The 14,253-nt window shown below is 43.1% G+C and overlaps 1 protein-coding gene across 1 annotated transcript; it reads left to right on the top strand.

The window, feature by feature from the left end:
- The first annotated feature begins 260 nt into the window (after positions 1-260).
- On the top strand, positions 261-12,755 carry CAVIN2 (caveolae associated protein 2). Its single transcript, XM_008061456.1, has 2 exons — positions 261-752; positions 11,177-12,755. Exons 1-2 carry the CDS (start codon positions 261-263, stop codon positions 11,969-11,971), a joined length of 1,287 nt encoding a protein of 428 aa, XP_008059647.1. The 3' UTR covers positions 11,972-12,755.
- The last annotated feature ends 1,498 nt before the right edge of the window (positions 12,756-14,253 follow it).

Genomic DNA, 14,253 nt, shown 5'->3' with positions numbered 1-14,253 from the left:
GTGCCCCGGTACCGAGGAGGCCGCGGTAGGAAGTGTGTGCTGGCTTCGAGCCCTGAGTGGCTCTGCGTCCTGCAACCTTCTCCTCCCACTGGGTGGGGTAGGGCCTTTAAAGCAGCTGGAGTGCTGCTTCCCCTGATCAGCCTGGCCAGTTGTTGCCTGTCTGAACCCCTGGCTTCTCCGAGCTCCCACCAGCGGGCCTGGTCCTGCGCCCTCACCACCGCCCTCGTCCCCCCAGCAAGAACGTCCCCACCTGCCCGGCCATGGGGGAGGATGCAGCCCAGGCCGAGAAGCTCCAGCACCCGGGGTCCCACGTGCACGCAAGGCAGGAGAAGCCATTGAACCCCAGCCCGCAGCCCTCCTCCTCCTCCCGGAGCACCAGCCTGGCCCTGGGTGTCCCAGAGGAGGCGGTCCGCGACGGCTCGCAGGTGAACGCCGTGACGGTGCTCACGCTGCTGGACAAGCTAGTGAGGATGCTGGACGCTGTGCAGGAGAATCAGCACAAGATGGAGCAGCGGCAGATCGGCCTGGAGGGCTCGGTCCGGGGCATCCAAAGCGACCTGGGCAAGCTGGCCAAGTGCCAGGCCTCCACCAGTGCCACCGTGGGCAAGCTGCTGGAGAAGTCACGCCGGGTGAGCGCGCACACGCGGGCCGTGCGAGAGCGCATGGACCGACAGAGCGCGCAAGTCCGACGCCTGGAGAGCAACCACGCCCAACTGCTGCGCCGCAACCGCTTCAAGGTGCTCATCTTCCAGGTGAGTGCTCCCTGCGCCCTCCACTCCGGCCGGGGCCCTTCGGGCCACCTACCCATTGAGGATCTCACACACACATGCGAGTCATTGTGCCCTGTCTACAGACACCTATGAAATCATTATCTGCCCCCTAAAACATGGACCAGGGCCTCTGGGGTGTCCTGCCCGTTGGGGAAACACACACACACACACACACACACACACATACACACATACACACACACACACACACACGAGGCATTGCGCCCTGTCTGCAGGCACATGTGAAATCTGTGAGCCCAGTGCCTCTGCACACAGGCAGGGGCCCCTGAGGTGTCCCAGCCCACAGCTGCTTCTATATGTGTCCTGCATGAGGCAGTGTCCCCTGTCTGCAGGCACATATGAAATCTGCAAACAGGGGTAGAACTTTCCCAGGTCAAGTCAGCCTGAGATAAGCTGGCAGAGCGAGGAGGCCTGGGTACTGGGTCAGGAAGCACCTGGGCACACTCCACACAGGTTGGGAATGCACACAGGTGCAGGCATTCTAGTCAGATTGATGTGTCTCTGTATCAGTTGCTTGGGGCTCTGGCTGCAGCTGTTAGCTGGACAGGGCAAATTAATTCGGTGACTGTTCATTAACTCTTTGTGGAAATGAGGTAATTATGTGAGTTTTGTTTGTTTGTTTTTTAACTGACAAGTCAAACCTATAACTGTTTAAACTATCCTTTTGTCAAAAGGATACCCATGTTTGGGGCACTAACCAAATGGAGCGTTGATTCCATTAGACTTGAACTAGCATTGTTCTGTTAAGACCTCTGGGCAAAGTCATCTTGTCGAGTTCTTTTCTAGCACAGGATGCACTAAAAATACAGAGCATAATTCTTCACAAACAGGCGAGATCAGTCCCTCCTTGCTCAGAGAGACCACAACTGTAAAGTAAAATGAAAGGAGTGTTATCAGTGACAGTCACAAAGGCTGGTCTTAAATGTTTTCCTCTTCAAATGGTGGCCTTAGAATAAAAAGGCTACTTCAATTTTTTTTAGTGCATCAATGATGCAATTAATGTAGCAAGAGGCTATCTGGGGACAGAGAGGTTGCGTGGGCCTGTTGTTCCACCAAGTGGTGGGCGTCTGTGAGTCCAAGGGCAGCCCTGCCCAGCGCTGGAAACCCTTCCTACAGTGAAATCCAGCCAGCAGAGCCCAGGAAGCTATGGCCATCCTTGCCCCAGGGCTGTCTCACTGTGACCCTGTGAATAGAGAGGATTTCAAAGCCATGGAGGGGAGAGGCTGTAACCAACTGTTTGATTGTGAGAGGCACACAGGAAGGGCCTTCATCTCCCGAGAGAGATTTAGAAATTGGGATCTAAACCAAGGGAGCCTTATTCTTCCAAATCACTCTGCACTGTGCCAAGTGCAAGCCTAAGCCTTCCTATCCCCATAAAAGGAAAGGCTTATCTCCTGCCTTCTTGTCCTCCTGAAATTGCACTTGAATGTTGCAAAGGTTTCAGCAGCCAGTGTCCTCCTGTCCTTTGAAGGCTTCTGCCACCAGAAAACTTCTAAGCTTCTAATGCAAATGCAGTGGCTTTTCATACAGCAGATGAACTGAAAAAAGATATGGTAACTGGGCCTTTCTTAAGCTATGGGAGAGCCTTGCTTTATTAGCCTAAAAGACGTTGGAAATCTCAGCTCTCAAGGCATTTCTAAATTAAATACTGATCTCCAAACAAAGCCAAACATGGACAGTCCTGTACAAATCTCAGGCACCAAAGGAAATTTTCTTCTTTCCAGTATGAATCAGGAGATTGTGTCTCATCCCACCCCTCAGTAAAGGAGGGGAAAAAAAGTATTTAGTAGAGAAAAATCACAATTTGTCAGCATGGGGTTTTGTCTTGTTTTGCCATGAATGTTCTGCAGATGTTGGGGGAATGAATGGAGGGGATAGGCCACTAGAAATTCTAGAGAATTGTGATCTAATGCTTAAAAACACAACTGTTGGGAAACTTGAAGGCATGTGCTGTTCTTAAGGGCCTGACATGGTCTCCTATTTTGTCATATTGGATTGACAGGTGTGAAATTGCAGCCAGAAATGGTAGAAATTCTCCACAATACAAACTGAAACAGGAATGCTCAAACCAAACTGGAAGCTAAGAGGATCCAAAGCAATGTGTTTAGATTCCATGCTGGGTTTCAGTCAGGAGCCCCCAAGAATGCTTTTAAAGAGCAGTTTAGGAGGCAGGAAACTAGAGGCAAGGAGCTGAACCTTTTCTAAGCCATATAAGATCCTTTTCTAGCCTGAAAAATATTAGAAATCTCTACTCTTAAGGCACAGCAAAGTAATTATTTTGAAAAACCAAATGTAAGTGCAGTCCCTCAGTGGAAAGGTTGGTCTTTCCCTTATTTCTTCTCAAAGTAGGGTTTTCTCCAGGGTGGTAATTTTGGCAATGGATAAAACAATAACTTGTGTTAGAGAATGATCTAGTGTAGTAGTTGAGAAGATACATTTTGGAGTCACACAAACACTCATTCAAATCCTAGTTTCACTACTTGCTAACTATGTGAACTTAGATACCTTTTGTAGCTTCTCCAAGCCTCCGTTTCCTCACCTACAAGGGAGAACCACCCCCCCAAAAAAACAGAATTATCTTTTGTAGAGTGGGCCCCTGGTACAGTCTTCCCCCACTAGGTGAGTGTTCTAGGAACCCATCGGCATCATTGTGCCAGCTAGCGTTGTTGTGACAGGCTGTGTGTTACGGAAGAAGCATCTCGAGTTACAGCAAACAGGTGACCACTTCTTCCACCATGACAATGTACTTGCCCATGCCACACTGAGTGTTCAACAGTTTTTAACACAAAATAGTATAATCCCCGTGCTAACCATCCCTATTCACCCAATCTTGACCTGAGTAACTTTTTTTTGTTTCCCCAGTGAAAAAAAGTCCTCAAAGGGAAACATTTTGCAGATGTGGAAGAGGTGAAACAAAATAATCAGAAGCACCAAAAGGCATCAAAATTGGCAAGTTCAAAAACTGTCTTGAGCAGTAGAGAAAGCATCTTGATAGGTATATCGCATCAAACAGAGAGTACTTTGAAGGTGACTAAAATTTAAACATAATAAATACACAATTTTTAATAAATAAATTCCTGGTTTTTGGGTCCCCCTCTCGTATACAATGAGAATATTAATAAGAACAAAAAATGTAAGCACTTGATAAGGCTAGAATATGTGTCGAAGCATCTCTGTGCATTTGCTCATACATCTCCAATTTACAGATGAGGCTGTGAGACTCAGGGATGTTTATGTCTTGTCTGAAGTTATTTGGTAAACAAATGGTGAGGCTGGGGTTCAAATTCTTGTTTAATTGGTTTTAAAGCATGTGCTTTTAAACACAAATGCTTCTTCCTTGTATCTCTCACAGGGTGAGGGTTAAAGGAAATAACATATTTTAAATGGTTAGCAGGACCTACCATTGCTTGTGCTCACTGGATAGAGCTATTACTGAGTAGATTTGAAATTCATTTGCTCAGAGAGGGGTGACACTTCTGCTTCATTAGGAATATGGCCCTTGGGGGAAAACTGACCCCACTATACCCAGGGTCTTAAAACAGCTATGCTTATGCATTTTTAGTTGGGACTTATTAAGACACACACACACACACACACACACACACACACACACACACACTCCATACATTGTATGGCTACCACCGTGTTGAAATCAACCTTATGTTTCAACTCCACAAAAGCAAAGGACTCTGCCCAGAAGGCCTACTCTAGATAGATTATCTAGTAGCAGTATAGTCTACTAGATACTAGTGGGAGGTACAGTGTCCTAGACCTGGGCAGAAAGCAGATATGACCTAGATCTGTGTCTTAAAATAATTTGTTTTCAGTCCATTTGAACCCTCTGCTGGACTTCCCCTTAGAAAATCCACCAATGTTTCTAGTGTAAGACAAAGAAAAATATCAAAATTTTAAAAGTGAGTGGTGAAAATCCATCTCCTAACTTGAGCGTATTGGGTATTATAGTGTTGAGAAGATGACACGTCCCATTGGTGAAGTCCTGTTTTATCCTGAAGAATTGACAGGTGTGTTTTGGTTGGTTGTTTGGTTGACTGGCTTGCAAGATACTCACATATTTGTGGGGTTTTTTTTTTCGATTCCAAACTTTTTCTTAATTTATCCTTCTTAAAACATTTTAGTTATTTATCTAAATCTGTGTTGAATGTTATAGCATTGTTATAGCTGCAAAGCATCTAATTTCTTAACAATTACTTCAAATTATAACCAGTAGTATCTATAGACACATTCATCTCCCTTCAAGCCATGAAATAAATTTTAAAATCCTAATTACATTCAGTAGTTTTTCTTCTTAATTTTTTTGTAAGAACTTCAGATCAGTATTTGAATTCAAAGTACTGTGGCATGACCCAGCATAAATAAGACTCACAGGCCTTGCTGACCAAAAACTAAATGCTAAAGAAAGACCAAGACTTTGCCTGTAAGTATGACTATCTTCTACTAAAAACAGAATTTGTGCAGAAAATCAGTGACTTTACAGTGATGAGGAAATTTTCTCTGTTGATTTAAGAGACGGGAATTTCACAGGTAACTGGCCCAGAGGGTACAGTGGCCTCTTATGTCCTCTTAAGGTTCTAGTAATGATTATTTGAAAAAGCAGTTTGGGAATGATTTCAAATCCAGGGAACAAAATGTAGTACTCAGGAACAGCCTATGCTTTCATCCACATAAAATTGGGAAATTGAGTGAAAAAGTAAAAAGGTTAGATATGTGCAATGGATACATTTCTGGAGAATTGAGCCTTTAAATATGTTCAAATATTCATCATTTGGGTTCTTTCTATGAGGTCAGAATTTTAGAAAGTTGCTAAAAGTGTAACATCCTCAGACTATTTTAAAATTGATTTTTTAAAAGCCTGTACTTTATCCAAAGGCACTTCTCTGAAAACTGTTAAATTAGTACAGACTGGGAAGAAATGGGGATATAGATCATAAAAAACGCCTTTCTGTGACAATTCAGCATGATTACGTGGCGCTGATTAACATTCCCGTTTGGGGCATTGGTTTTGAGATGTTGCTTATCCAGTGCCCTTTTAGTTTATGAGGTAAACAACACACTAGTTCTTATTGCTGTTATTTACACGTATTAAATGTCAGTATTGCCCAGGCACTTTAAGTGAATAATGGATTATTGTTGGTATTTCTTTGGAAGAATCATCATACATGCTTATATATAAAAAAAACTTGACTCTGCCAGATGCAACCCTTACAAGTAAATCCTGCCACTTCCATTGTTTTGTAATCTATATCTGTTGGACTTGAATGAAAGAAAAATGTTTCTCCAATGCAACTCGGGTCCTGTAGCTTGATTTTTGTACGAAACAAATCACATTTGGCATTAGTACATCATGGAATTGCTTCTGCAATTCATTAATTCTTTCTTGTAGCATTTAAATTAGTGTCACAGAATCATACATTTTAGAGCTGGAAAGTACCTTAATAATTATTTAGTTTGCCTTTATTTTATATGAAAGTAACAGAGTTCCTGAGAAACAAAATGACCAGCAAGGTGTTATTTTATTAGTAATAGAAATTATAAAATTGAATTGTGAAATGAGTAAAAACAAACACTGCCATCCCACTATGGTGAAGTTCATGTTTAGTGGGTTTTTCTACATCAGCTTTTAAATAATTCAGTGCAATTTGTTTTGTTTTGTGTTTTTTATGTGTAACAAAGAACACCTAACCAGTGTGATCTTAAAAAGGAATTGAACCCTTGATAACACTGAAAAATAATGAAACTTTTAAATCCTCTAGAATGTGAAAGACTGCTCAGGGATTATAACTAATGCATTTTATTCTTATGACTTGCTGATTCTACCGACAGCTGCCTTCGGGGTGCAGTTCTAATCAATGACTTCATCCACTTGGCAATCTATACCTCAGAAACACAAATCAGAGAAAAGCATCAGCGTGTATAAGAGACCTAGAAGTTGGAATGTCAGGGGGCGCAGTTTCATTGTAATCACGAGTGTTTGGAGATTATTGGCCAACACATCCCATAGACACACATTTGTGGTCCTCATATCCCTCCAGGCGGCTACCACGACCCTTTGAGAATATAATGTCCTTTGTTATTTGCCTCTAACAACAGGATTGAGTCAGTGATGGGATAGTAAGTTGTTGGCTATTCTCTCCTTATTCAAACTTTTAAGTGACTTACCATAGATTTCCTTTTCTAAGGTGAGACATGGAGTCTTCCTTTAAAATGTGTATATCTGTGTATGTGCAGAAAAGAGATGCTTCCATGTGCTGCAGTCTACAAAGTGTCCAACAAGTTGGCAATTTGTGTTGGACCTTTAGTTCACTTTTAAAAACAGTAGACATGGTGAAGGGCAAGGAAAATGTGACTTTTCCAGTTCTTTCCATTCCATTTTTATGCAGCAGGCATATCAGTCATATATGTTTGAAGTTTGCTGTTTAATTCCCCTTTCTTTGAAAAACTCCTAAGGGTCCTTGGGAAAGGTCAGATCCAAGAGAGCCAAGGACCTTTGTGAAAACAAAGGGCAAGTGATCCACTGGGCAGAGCTGCCCAGGAAGCAGGGCAGCCCACAAAGGGTTCTGAGTGCCATTTTCAGGAGCCACAAACTCTGAGTGGACATTTGAGTAACTGGTGTGGGTGAGCAGTGACAGAATCGAAGATGTATAGTTGACCCTCCTCTTTGAAATAACCGTGGGTCTTGGACTCTGTAAGAGAAAGCAGATCAAAAGCATTGCAGCAAGCGGTTACAGGCAGAAGTGTGCCCTCACACGAAGGCATGTGAGACAGCAAGTCCTTTCGTGGGGCGGGGTGGGGGTGGTGAGCCAAGCACAGGGACACGTGTGCAGGTGAGACTGGGCACCTCAGGAGAGGGACGTCACTGGGAATCCTCTAACAGAAGTTCAAATTGAGTTTCTGCCACCATAAGGGTGATTTCATTGTCTAACACCATGCATATGTCTTGCTACAGAATAGAGATTTTGGAGAACATCTGAATTTTTCTGCTTCTTAACAAACATTATGGAAAGAACAGACTACATGTGCTTAGACATTCACAAATTCCTGGGTGAAAAGAAAGGGCTCACTTTCAGAGTGGACACCATCCGAAGTCACAGAGTCAACACCGTCCAGTAGACAGGACATAAAATCCTGCTTGAGTAATTAAAATGGCAGCAAGAGCATAGCACATATGATGATGTCTCTCTCTCGTTTCCGGTGGCATAAAGATGTATGCAACTCATTCTAGATGATTTCTGTTCCTGCTGGGTTTATTTTCATAGTTGGCATCAAAAAGCTCTCATATGAATTTCCCTGGCATTTTACAGAAGAGTCCAGCTGAGTTTCCCATCTTCCTTCCATACCACTTCATATAGGTCCCCAGAGCATATATGACCCCAGATCACCCCTTCATTGATGGCCCCAAGAGTTCAATTGGGTTTCCCACTTTCCCTCCACACCCCTTCACATATGCAGCACGTATCCACCCACCCCCCATCATTTCCGGTTCCCCTTATAATAACTTTCCTCAAAGCTGTCCTCAAAGGGTACATGATCAGAGCATGAAGAGTCTAGACTGCTTTTGTAATAGAAAAAAGTACATTTATGGAAAAGCTGCAGTATTATTAGTGTAATTCCTTAGAAGTACAGTCAATATGCCTACCTTTTGTTGAGGTTGAAGAAAGGAGAGTTATCCAGCTTCCTACCTTTGACTAGGATTTCACTGTGTAAAATGCGCCCCTTCTCTGGTAACCAAGGCTTATTTTTACAGTTTTCTGCCTTATTTTCTGCTTTTCTCACTGAGTACTTTTAATAACATTTCACTAATCTCTTGATGTCTTCCCTTCCTGCAAGCTATTCCTGTCAAGCTTTCCCAACCCTCCTGTCAAGCCCCAGAAGTCATTTTGCCTCAGGGCTAAGCATTCGAGCCCTAGCTATCCCATAGTCTACCCTTCTTTCTGTAATCTGTATACATTAAAAGAAAATCCTTTCTTTAAAATAGAGAGTATATCGCCCCTTGGGTCTTAGTTTCTCCTGATTTTCCAGTGACAACAGCAGTCAGCAAACTTCCTTCTAGACGCAGAGCTGAGCCTGTTCTTTTGTGTCCCCAAACCTGCCCAATGGAGGGCCAGTCTTCATTCCAACCACCCTCAGGACTTTCTTAGAAAGCCAGCTCCCCCAACATGCACCATTTAACAAGCATTTGTTGAGCTTTAGGTGCTGGGACATGCGTGAACTAGAGTCAAAAATCCCTGCCCTCATGAGAAATACATTCCAGGGAGATAGAAGCAACCTTGAGTTGAAACGTGGAAAAATGGCTCTCTGCAAAAGTCCGTGTCATAAATAACTTGTGGCCATCCCATACTCCTTTAATTTTTTCTTTGTGCCTGACACTTTCCATGACATTCAGAATGGGAGAGTGTGGAGAGTTCTTTGGGAAACAGAATGTGTGCTAGCTTCACTCCAACAAGGATTCTCTTTACCCAGATGACTTTGAACCTCTACCCAAGGCACTGGAAAGGCTTGTATGTGTGTGTTGCAGGGCTGTATCTTTCAAAGAGTGTCATAATTCTACCATTCAGTGGTGACTAATGAGAGGGTTATTTTTTAAGTTGTTCTATAATAAATGAACTTTTATTTAATCTTATATCAAGGAGTTAAAAATATACAGCATGCTCTTAAAGCATGTTTTCCATCATAACTCATTTTATTGACTTTTCAGTCAATCAAAATTGCAAAACAAAATCACAAAACAAGATGTTCTTACTGTTAACATGAACTTTGCATGACATTTAGGTCCCAAATAGAGTTGAGTTTTTGAGTTGAAGTCTTGCTCTGTCACCCAGGCTGGAGTGCAATGACACGCTCACAGCAGCCACTGCAGCCTCAGCCTGCTGGGCTCAGGTGATCCCTTCTACCTCAACTTTCCAAGTAGCTGGGACTACAGGTGTGTGCCCACACCTGGCTAATTTTTTGATTTATTATAGAAATGAAACTTTCAAATCTGCTCCATCTAGTTATTTTTCAAAGGAAACATTTACTGAGCAGCCCGATGATCACCTCAGGGCTCAGCAGCAGCAGGGACAGTGGGGACTCCAGCACCTTGCCCCCTCGGCATCCTGCAGGACCCCTTTCATTCCTGGAAGTGCAGTCTGAAAGCTGCTAATCTCGACCAGATCTCTAGTGTCTATGTGGAAGAAACTGCAACCCCAGGAGAGTTAGTTATTTGCTGAAAGCTGCAGCCCATTTAGCAGGACGGCAGACTGAGGCTCAGGTCTCCTGCCACACATTTGCTACTGTGGCGCGCCTTTCGGTAAAGATGTCGAGACACCTTGCCTACTGGCTGGCATTTTCCAAGAGTCAAAGAAAAATATTTAGTGAGCAAAAGGGTTCTCATGCCATGCCACCCAAGTATGTCTGGATTCGAATCTCCCAGTGAGCAGTTTTGCAACCCCCTCACCCTCGAGGCAAGGTCTTGGATGCTGCTCCCTGAGACACCGAGAAGAGCCATTGATGCCTGTGTCTTCCCAGCAGAAGGACCAGTGTTCCAGGAGCAGAGAGGGGGCAGCTTTCTCTGCTTGTCTCCTCAGTCTTAGCCAAAGGTGGGGGCCGAAGTCTTCTTGCCCAAAGAAGCTGTGGTTAACACTAGAGGCCTGATAGGCCACTGATGGCAGTAAAGCTTCCCTCGTTACTCTAAAAATGACCCAGATATCTCACCCTCTCCCTTATTAACTCCCACAGAGGATATCCTAAACCACAACCTCGTGAGTGGGCCCCGGGGAAGGCCAGCCTTGCTTCTCTTCCTTTAAAACGATGTCATCAGCAAAATTCGTGGACACTTTTGAACATACACAGACTGACAGTATCTTTACTTCTGACTTCCAGTCAAGAGAGGGAAACCAGTCAAGGCTTTCCATGGTGAGGGCACTGAGGACTTGTCAGTTCTTCCCCCGCCTGCATCTTTCTTCACCAACTTGACCTTCAGACTTCTCTGCAGTGGGATTTTGGCAGGAGCAGAGGGAACCCTCTGACCTCAAGGGAGGGCAGAAGAGAGAGGGTCTCTGGATTCACAGCACAGTAACTCACTTTAGCTCCTTTATCTAGGCAGTTTCCTGGTCTCTCCAAGCTACAGCCCACTTCCCCTCTGCCTCCCACTGATAGAGCTTTCACCGGCTGTCCTCATGATAGTCCCAGTGGGCAGCTCTTGGCCTTATCCAGCCAAAGGGGAATGACTTGACCAATTTAGAATTAACTCTTCCTATTCTAGAAAACCGAAGCCACAAACTGCTTTCTGTCATCTCCCTGTCCCTGAAACAGACACACAGATTATAGCAGCTCAGGACAATTTGTGAAACACGTTATTAACATGAAAACTACATTGTCCGTCTTTTCAGGAAGAAAATGAGATCCCTGCCAATGTATTTGTGAAAGAGCCAGTTTCCAGCCCCGTGGAAGGGAAGGAGGAGCTTGCGGATGAAAACAAGTCCCTGGAGGAAACCCTGCATACAGTGGACCTCTCATCAGATGATGAATTGGCCCACGATGAGGGGGCTCTGGAAGACAGTGCAGAGGAGAATATGGAAGAAAGCAGGGCAGAGAAAATAAAAAGATCTAGCCTCAAGAAGGTGGATAGTCTCAAGAAAGCCTTTTCTCGCGAGAACATCGAGAAAAAGATGAACCAGCTGGGAACAAAGATCGTGTCTGTAGAGAGGAGAGAGAAGATTAAGAAATCTCTCTCATCCAGTCACCAGAAAACGTCCTCTGGGAAAAGCTCCCCCTTCAAGGTTTCTCCCCTCACTTTCGGTAGAAAGAAAGTCCAAGAGGCAGAAAGCCCTGCAGATAACGGGGTAAAGTCAGAAGACATGCCTAGCAGTGAGCAGGTGCCCAACCACCAGGAGGAGGGCTCACTGGCAGAGGGGCTTTCGGAAGCATCCTTGGCCAGCGCCCTGGCGGAAGGAGAGGGTGCTGAGGGGGCAGCTGAGAAGGCAGCCTCAAGAGGGAGTAACTCGGGCATGGCCAGCAACATCGACCTGACCATTGTGGAAGAGGAAGAGGGGGAGTCGGTGACCCTGGAGCAGGCACAGAAGGTGCGCTACGAGGGGGACTACGCCCTCACTTCCGAGGAGGCCGAGCCCTCAGATGAGGAACCCATGCAGCCAGCTGTGCTCCAGGTGAACCAGACGGCCTAGCCACATCCCCAGCCTGTGCCTTCACCTGAAGCCCAGCCAGAGCCCAGGAGCCAAGGTCCCCACACCTTCCACACTGCCTGCCACCACTCTGTTGCATCCAGGCAGAAATAATTCACCACATAGTAGAAGCAGCACACATGAGACCAGGATTTCCTGGGAATGTGGCCTGTCAGGGTGCCACTTGTCATTTGCATTTAGGTTCTATTTCTATAGTATTTTTCCAAGATTGCCAGGAAGAAGTGTGGTTGAAAAATGCCGATCCATCTGGCTTGGTCAGAAACATCAGGGGATACTTAAGATCCAATCATGAAATGGGATTTTCTTTTTTGTCATTCCATAAGCTTGCTGAATAGTGTACAAGTAATGTGTTGGATTTCCACAGCACTGTGTGAAACCAGTTATTATTCTTTAAGTGTTTATCTACATGATGTAGATAAATATGTAAGCTAAAGATGTATGTTGAAGAGGAAAATATATAGAAAAGATGGAAGAGAATGTTCACTTGATAATTCACTTAATAGAAACCATTATTTTATTGCAAATGAAAAAATGGAAAGATTCTAATAGCTAACGAAGTCAGATATGTAGTGATGCCAGGACTATTGGAAAACTAAGAAGGAATTGTTGGAAAATAAGAGAAACAGAAAAAAAAGAACGTTACAGAGAATGAAAACAGAGAAAAAAGATATGTGCTTAGGAGTAAAATATTTACAATATTAACTAATTCACTTCATAAATAACAATACTAAAGAAGTTCACATATCCTGGAATAATATGTCATATCTTCAAAATATTTTTATTTTCTAATATTTTCAAATAATATAACAAACATTTCACAGTGTTAAAGCTGTATTATTTTCTTAAATAAAAGACATTACAAATATTTCTTGAAGAAAGTTCAAAAGGAGTTGTCTCTAGCATCGGAATGAATAAAAATCTTCAAAGGATAATTAGTCTAGACTGCCTTTTGTAGGAAGTTGGATCAGACTATTCTTTAAGATAATGTATTTCAAATTTGAAACAACCCTTACATTCCAAATGATGTAATGCAGACAGGTAAGATGTTAAAATCCACAGATCTGGGAAGTGAAAGATTGTTTTTCCTTTTTTGTACATAATGATAATCTCATCCCAGGTCATACTTTATTCATATGTTAATTTCACAGGATATTCATCTGCTTCTTAACTTCCTAAAGCATGCTTGTGTTTTATGTCTATGTACACATTTATTCAGACAGGGTTGTTTTTACTGCTGCCTAACATTATACTAAAATATTGCTTTATCTATTTTTAATTACAAAATGCTAATAATTTGTTAAATTATATTTAACCCAGGGAGCAAATTTCCTTCCTTGAGTATGCACCATTATAACCTTATTAGAGATAATCCAAGACAATATTCACAAACAATGTTTTGTCTTTAATAAAAAGGGTAGGATTAACAAATGTATGGATGGCAAAACCTATTCAGCTATGTCCCTATTTTTGCAATAATGTAACCTCAAATATTGGATTGTTGAACTAACAACAGCTGTGCTACAGAAGATTAAATAAACCCCAAAATAAAAAGTGTCTAACAATGTCAGTTTTTTGGCAGAACAATTTTAGAACAAGCAGAAAACATTGATTTTTTTTAAAACTCTCCTCCAAACGTAGCAGTAATGTTGATTGTTTCGGTCTTGATTTCCCCTATTAACTCTGCTTCCCCCCTACCAGCCCCCCCATCTAAGTTAGAAATCCAGGTCTCATTCTTCAAGTTTAACTTTTTTTGACATCATCTTGCCAGCTCTGGGGAGCATCTGAATTTACTGCAGCCACTTGATAAATTGGATAGCTCCATCTGCATTTTTATTGTATTATACCAGATTTTCTAATGTCTTAAATAGCCCTGCAAAAATGAATGTACTGAACCGTACATTCCGTTTACCCACGCAGCTAGACCCTTGTCTTCTGTGGTGCTGTAGACCTGGTAGAAGATTTCACTCTGGCCCAAGCATACCTGCTTAACCTTTAGGGAGTGGCCGTCACTCCTTGCAGCAGAGAAGCTGGGGACGCAAAGCTCATGTCATATTTACATTTCCCTTCCAAAATGCATTTTCATCTGTTCTTATAAAGTAGCTGTATGTCAGTTGAAAAGTGCACTAGGGCATCTTTTAAAGTTTTACTGACAATCCCATTTATTCTATGTTCCACATTCGAGGCAGTAAAATCCTAAGCAATAAAACAGAGAATCAGGGCAGATAATTGTTGGAAAACACACACGGTAGGGATTAGAGGGAGCA

This window comes from Carlito syrichta, unplaced genomic scaffold (assembly GCF_000164805.1).
Source record: "Carlito syrichta isolate Samal-C Ts95f unplaced genomic scaffold, Tarsius_syrichta-2.0.1 Scaffold305263, whole genome shotgun sequence".
NCBI classification, from domain to species: Eukaryota; Metazoa; Chordata; class Mammalia; order Primates; family Tarsiidae; genus Carlito; species Carlito syrichta.
Note: the sequence above shows the minus strand (reverse complement) of the source record. Positions and strands in the feature narration are given on the sequence as shown.

Coding starts and splice junctions, on each gene's coding strand:
- CAVIN2 (XM_008061456.1), top strand. CDS start 261: ATGGGGGAGGATGCAGCCCAGGCCGAGAAGCTCCAGCACCCGGGGTCC. Junction 753..11,176: donor TCAAGGTGCTCATCTTCCAG/GTGAGTGCTCCC, acceptor CCGTCTTTTCAG/GAAGAAAATGAGATCCCTGC.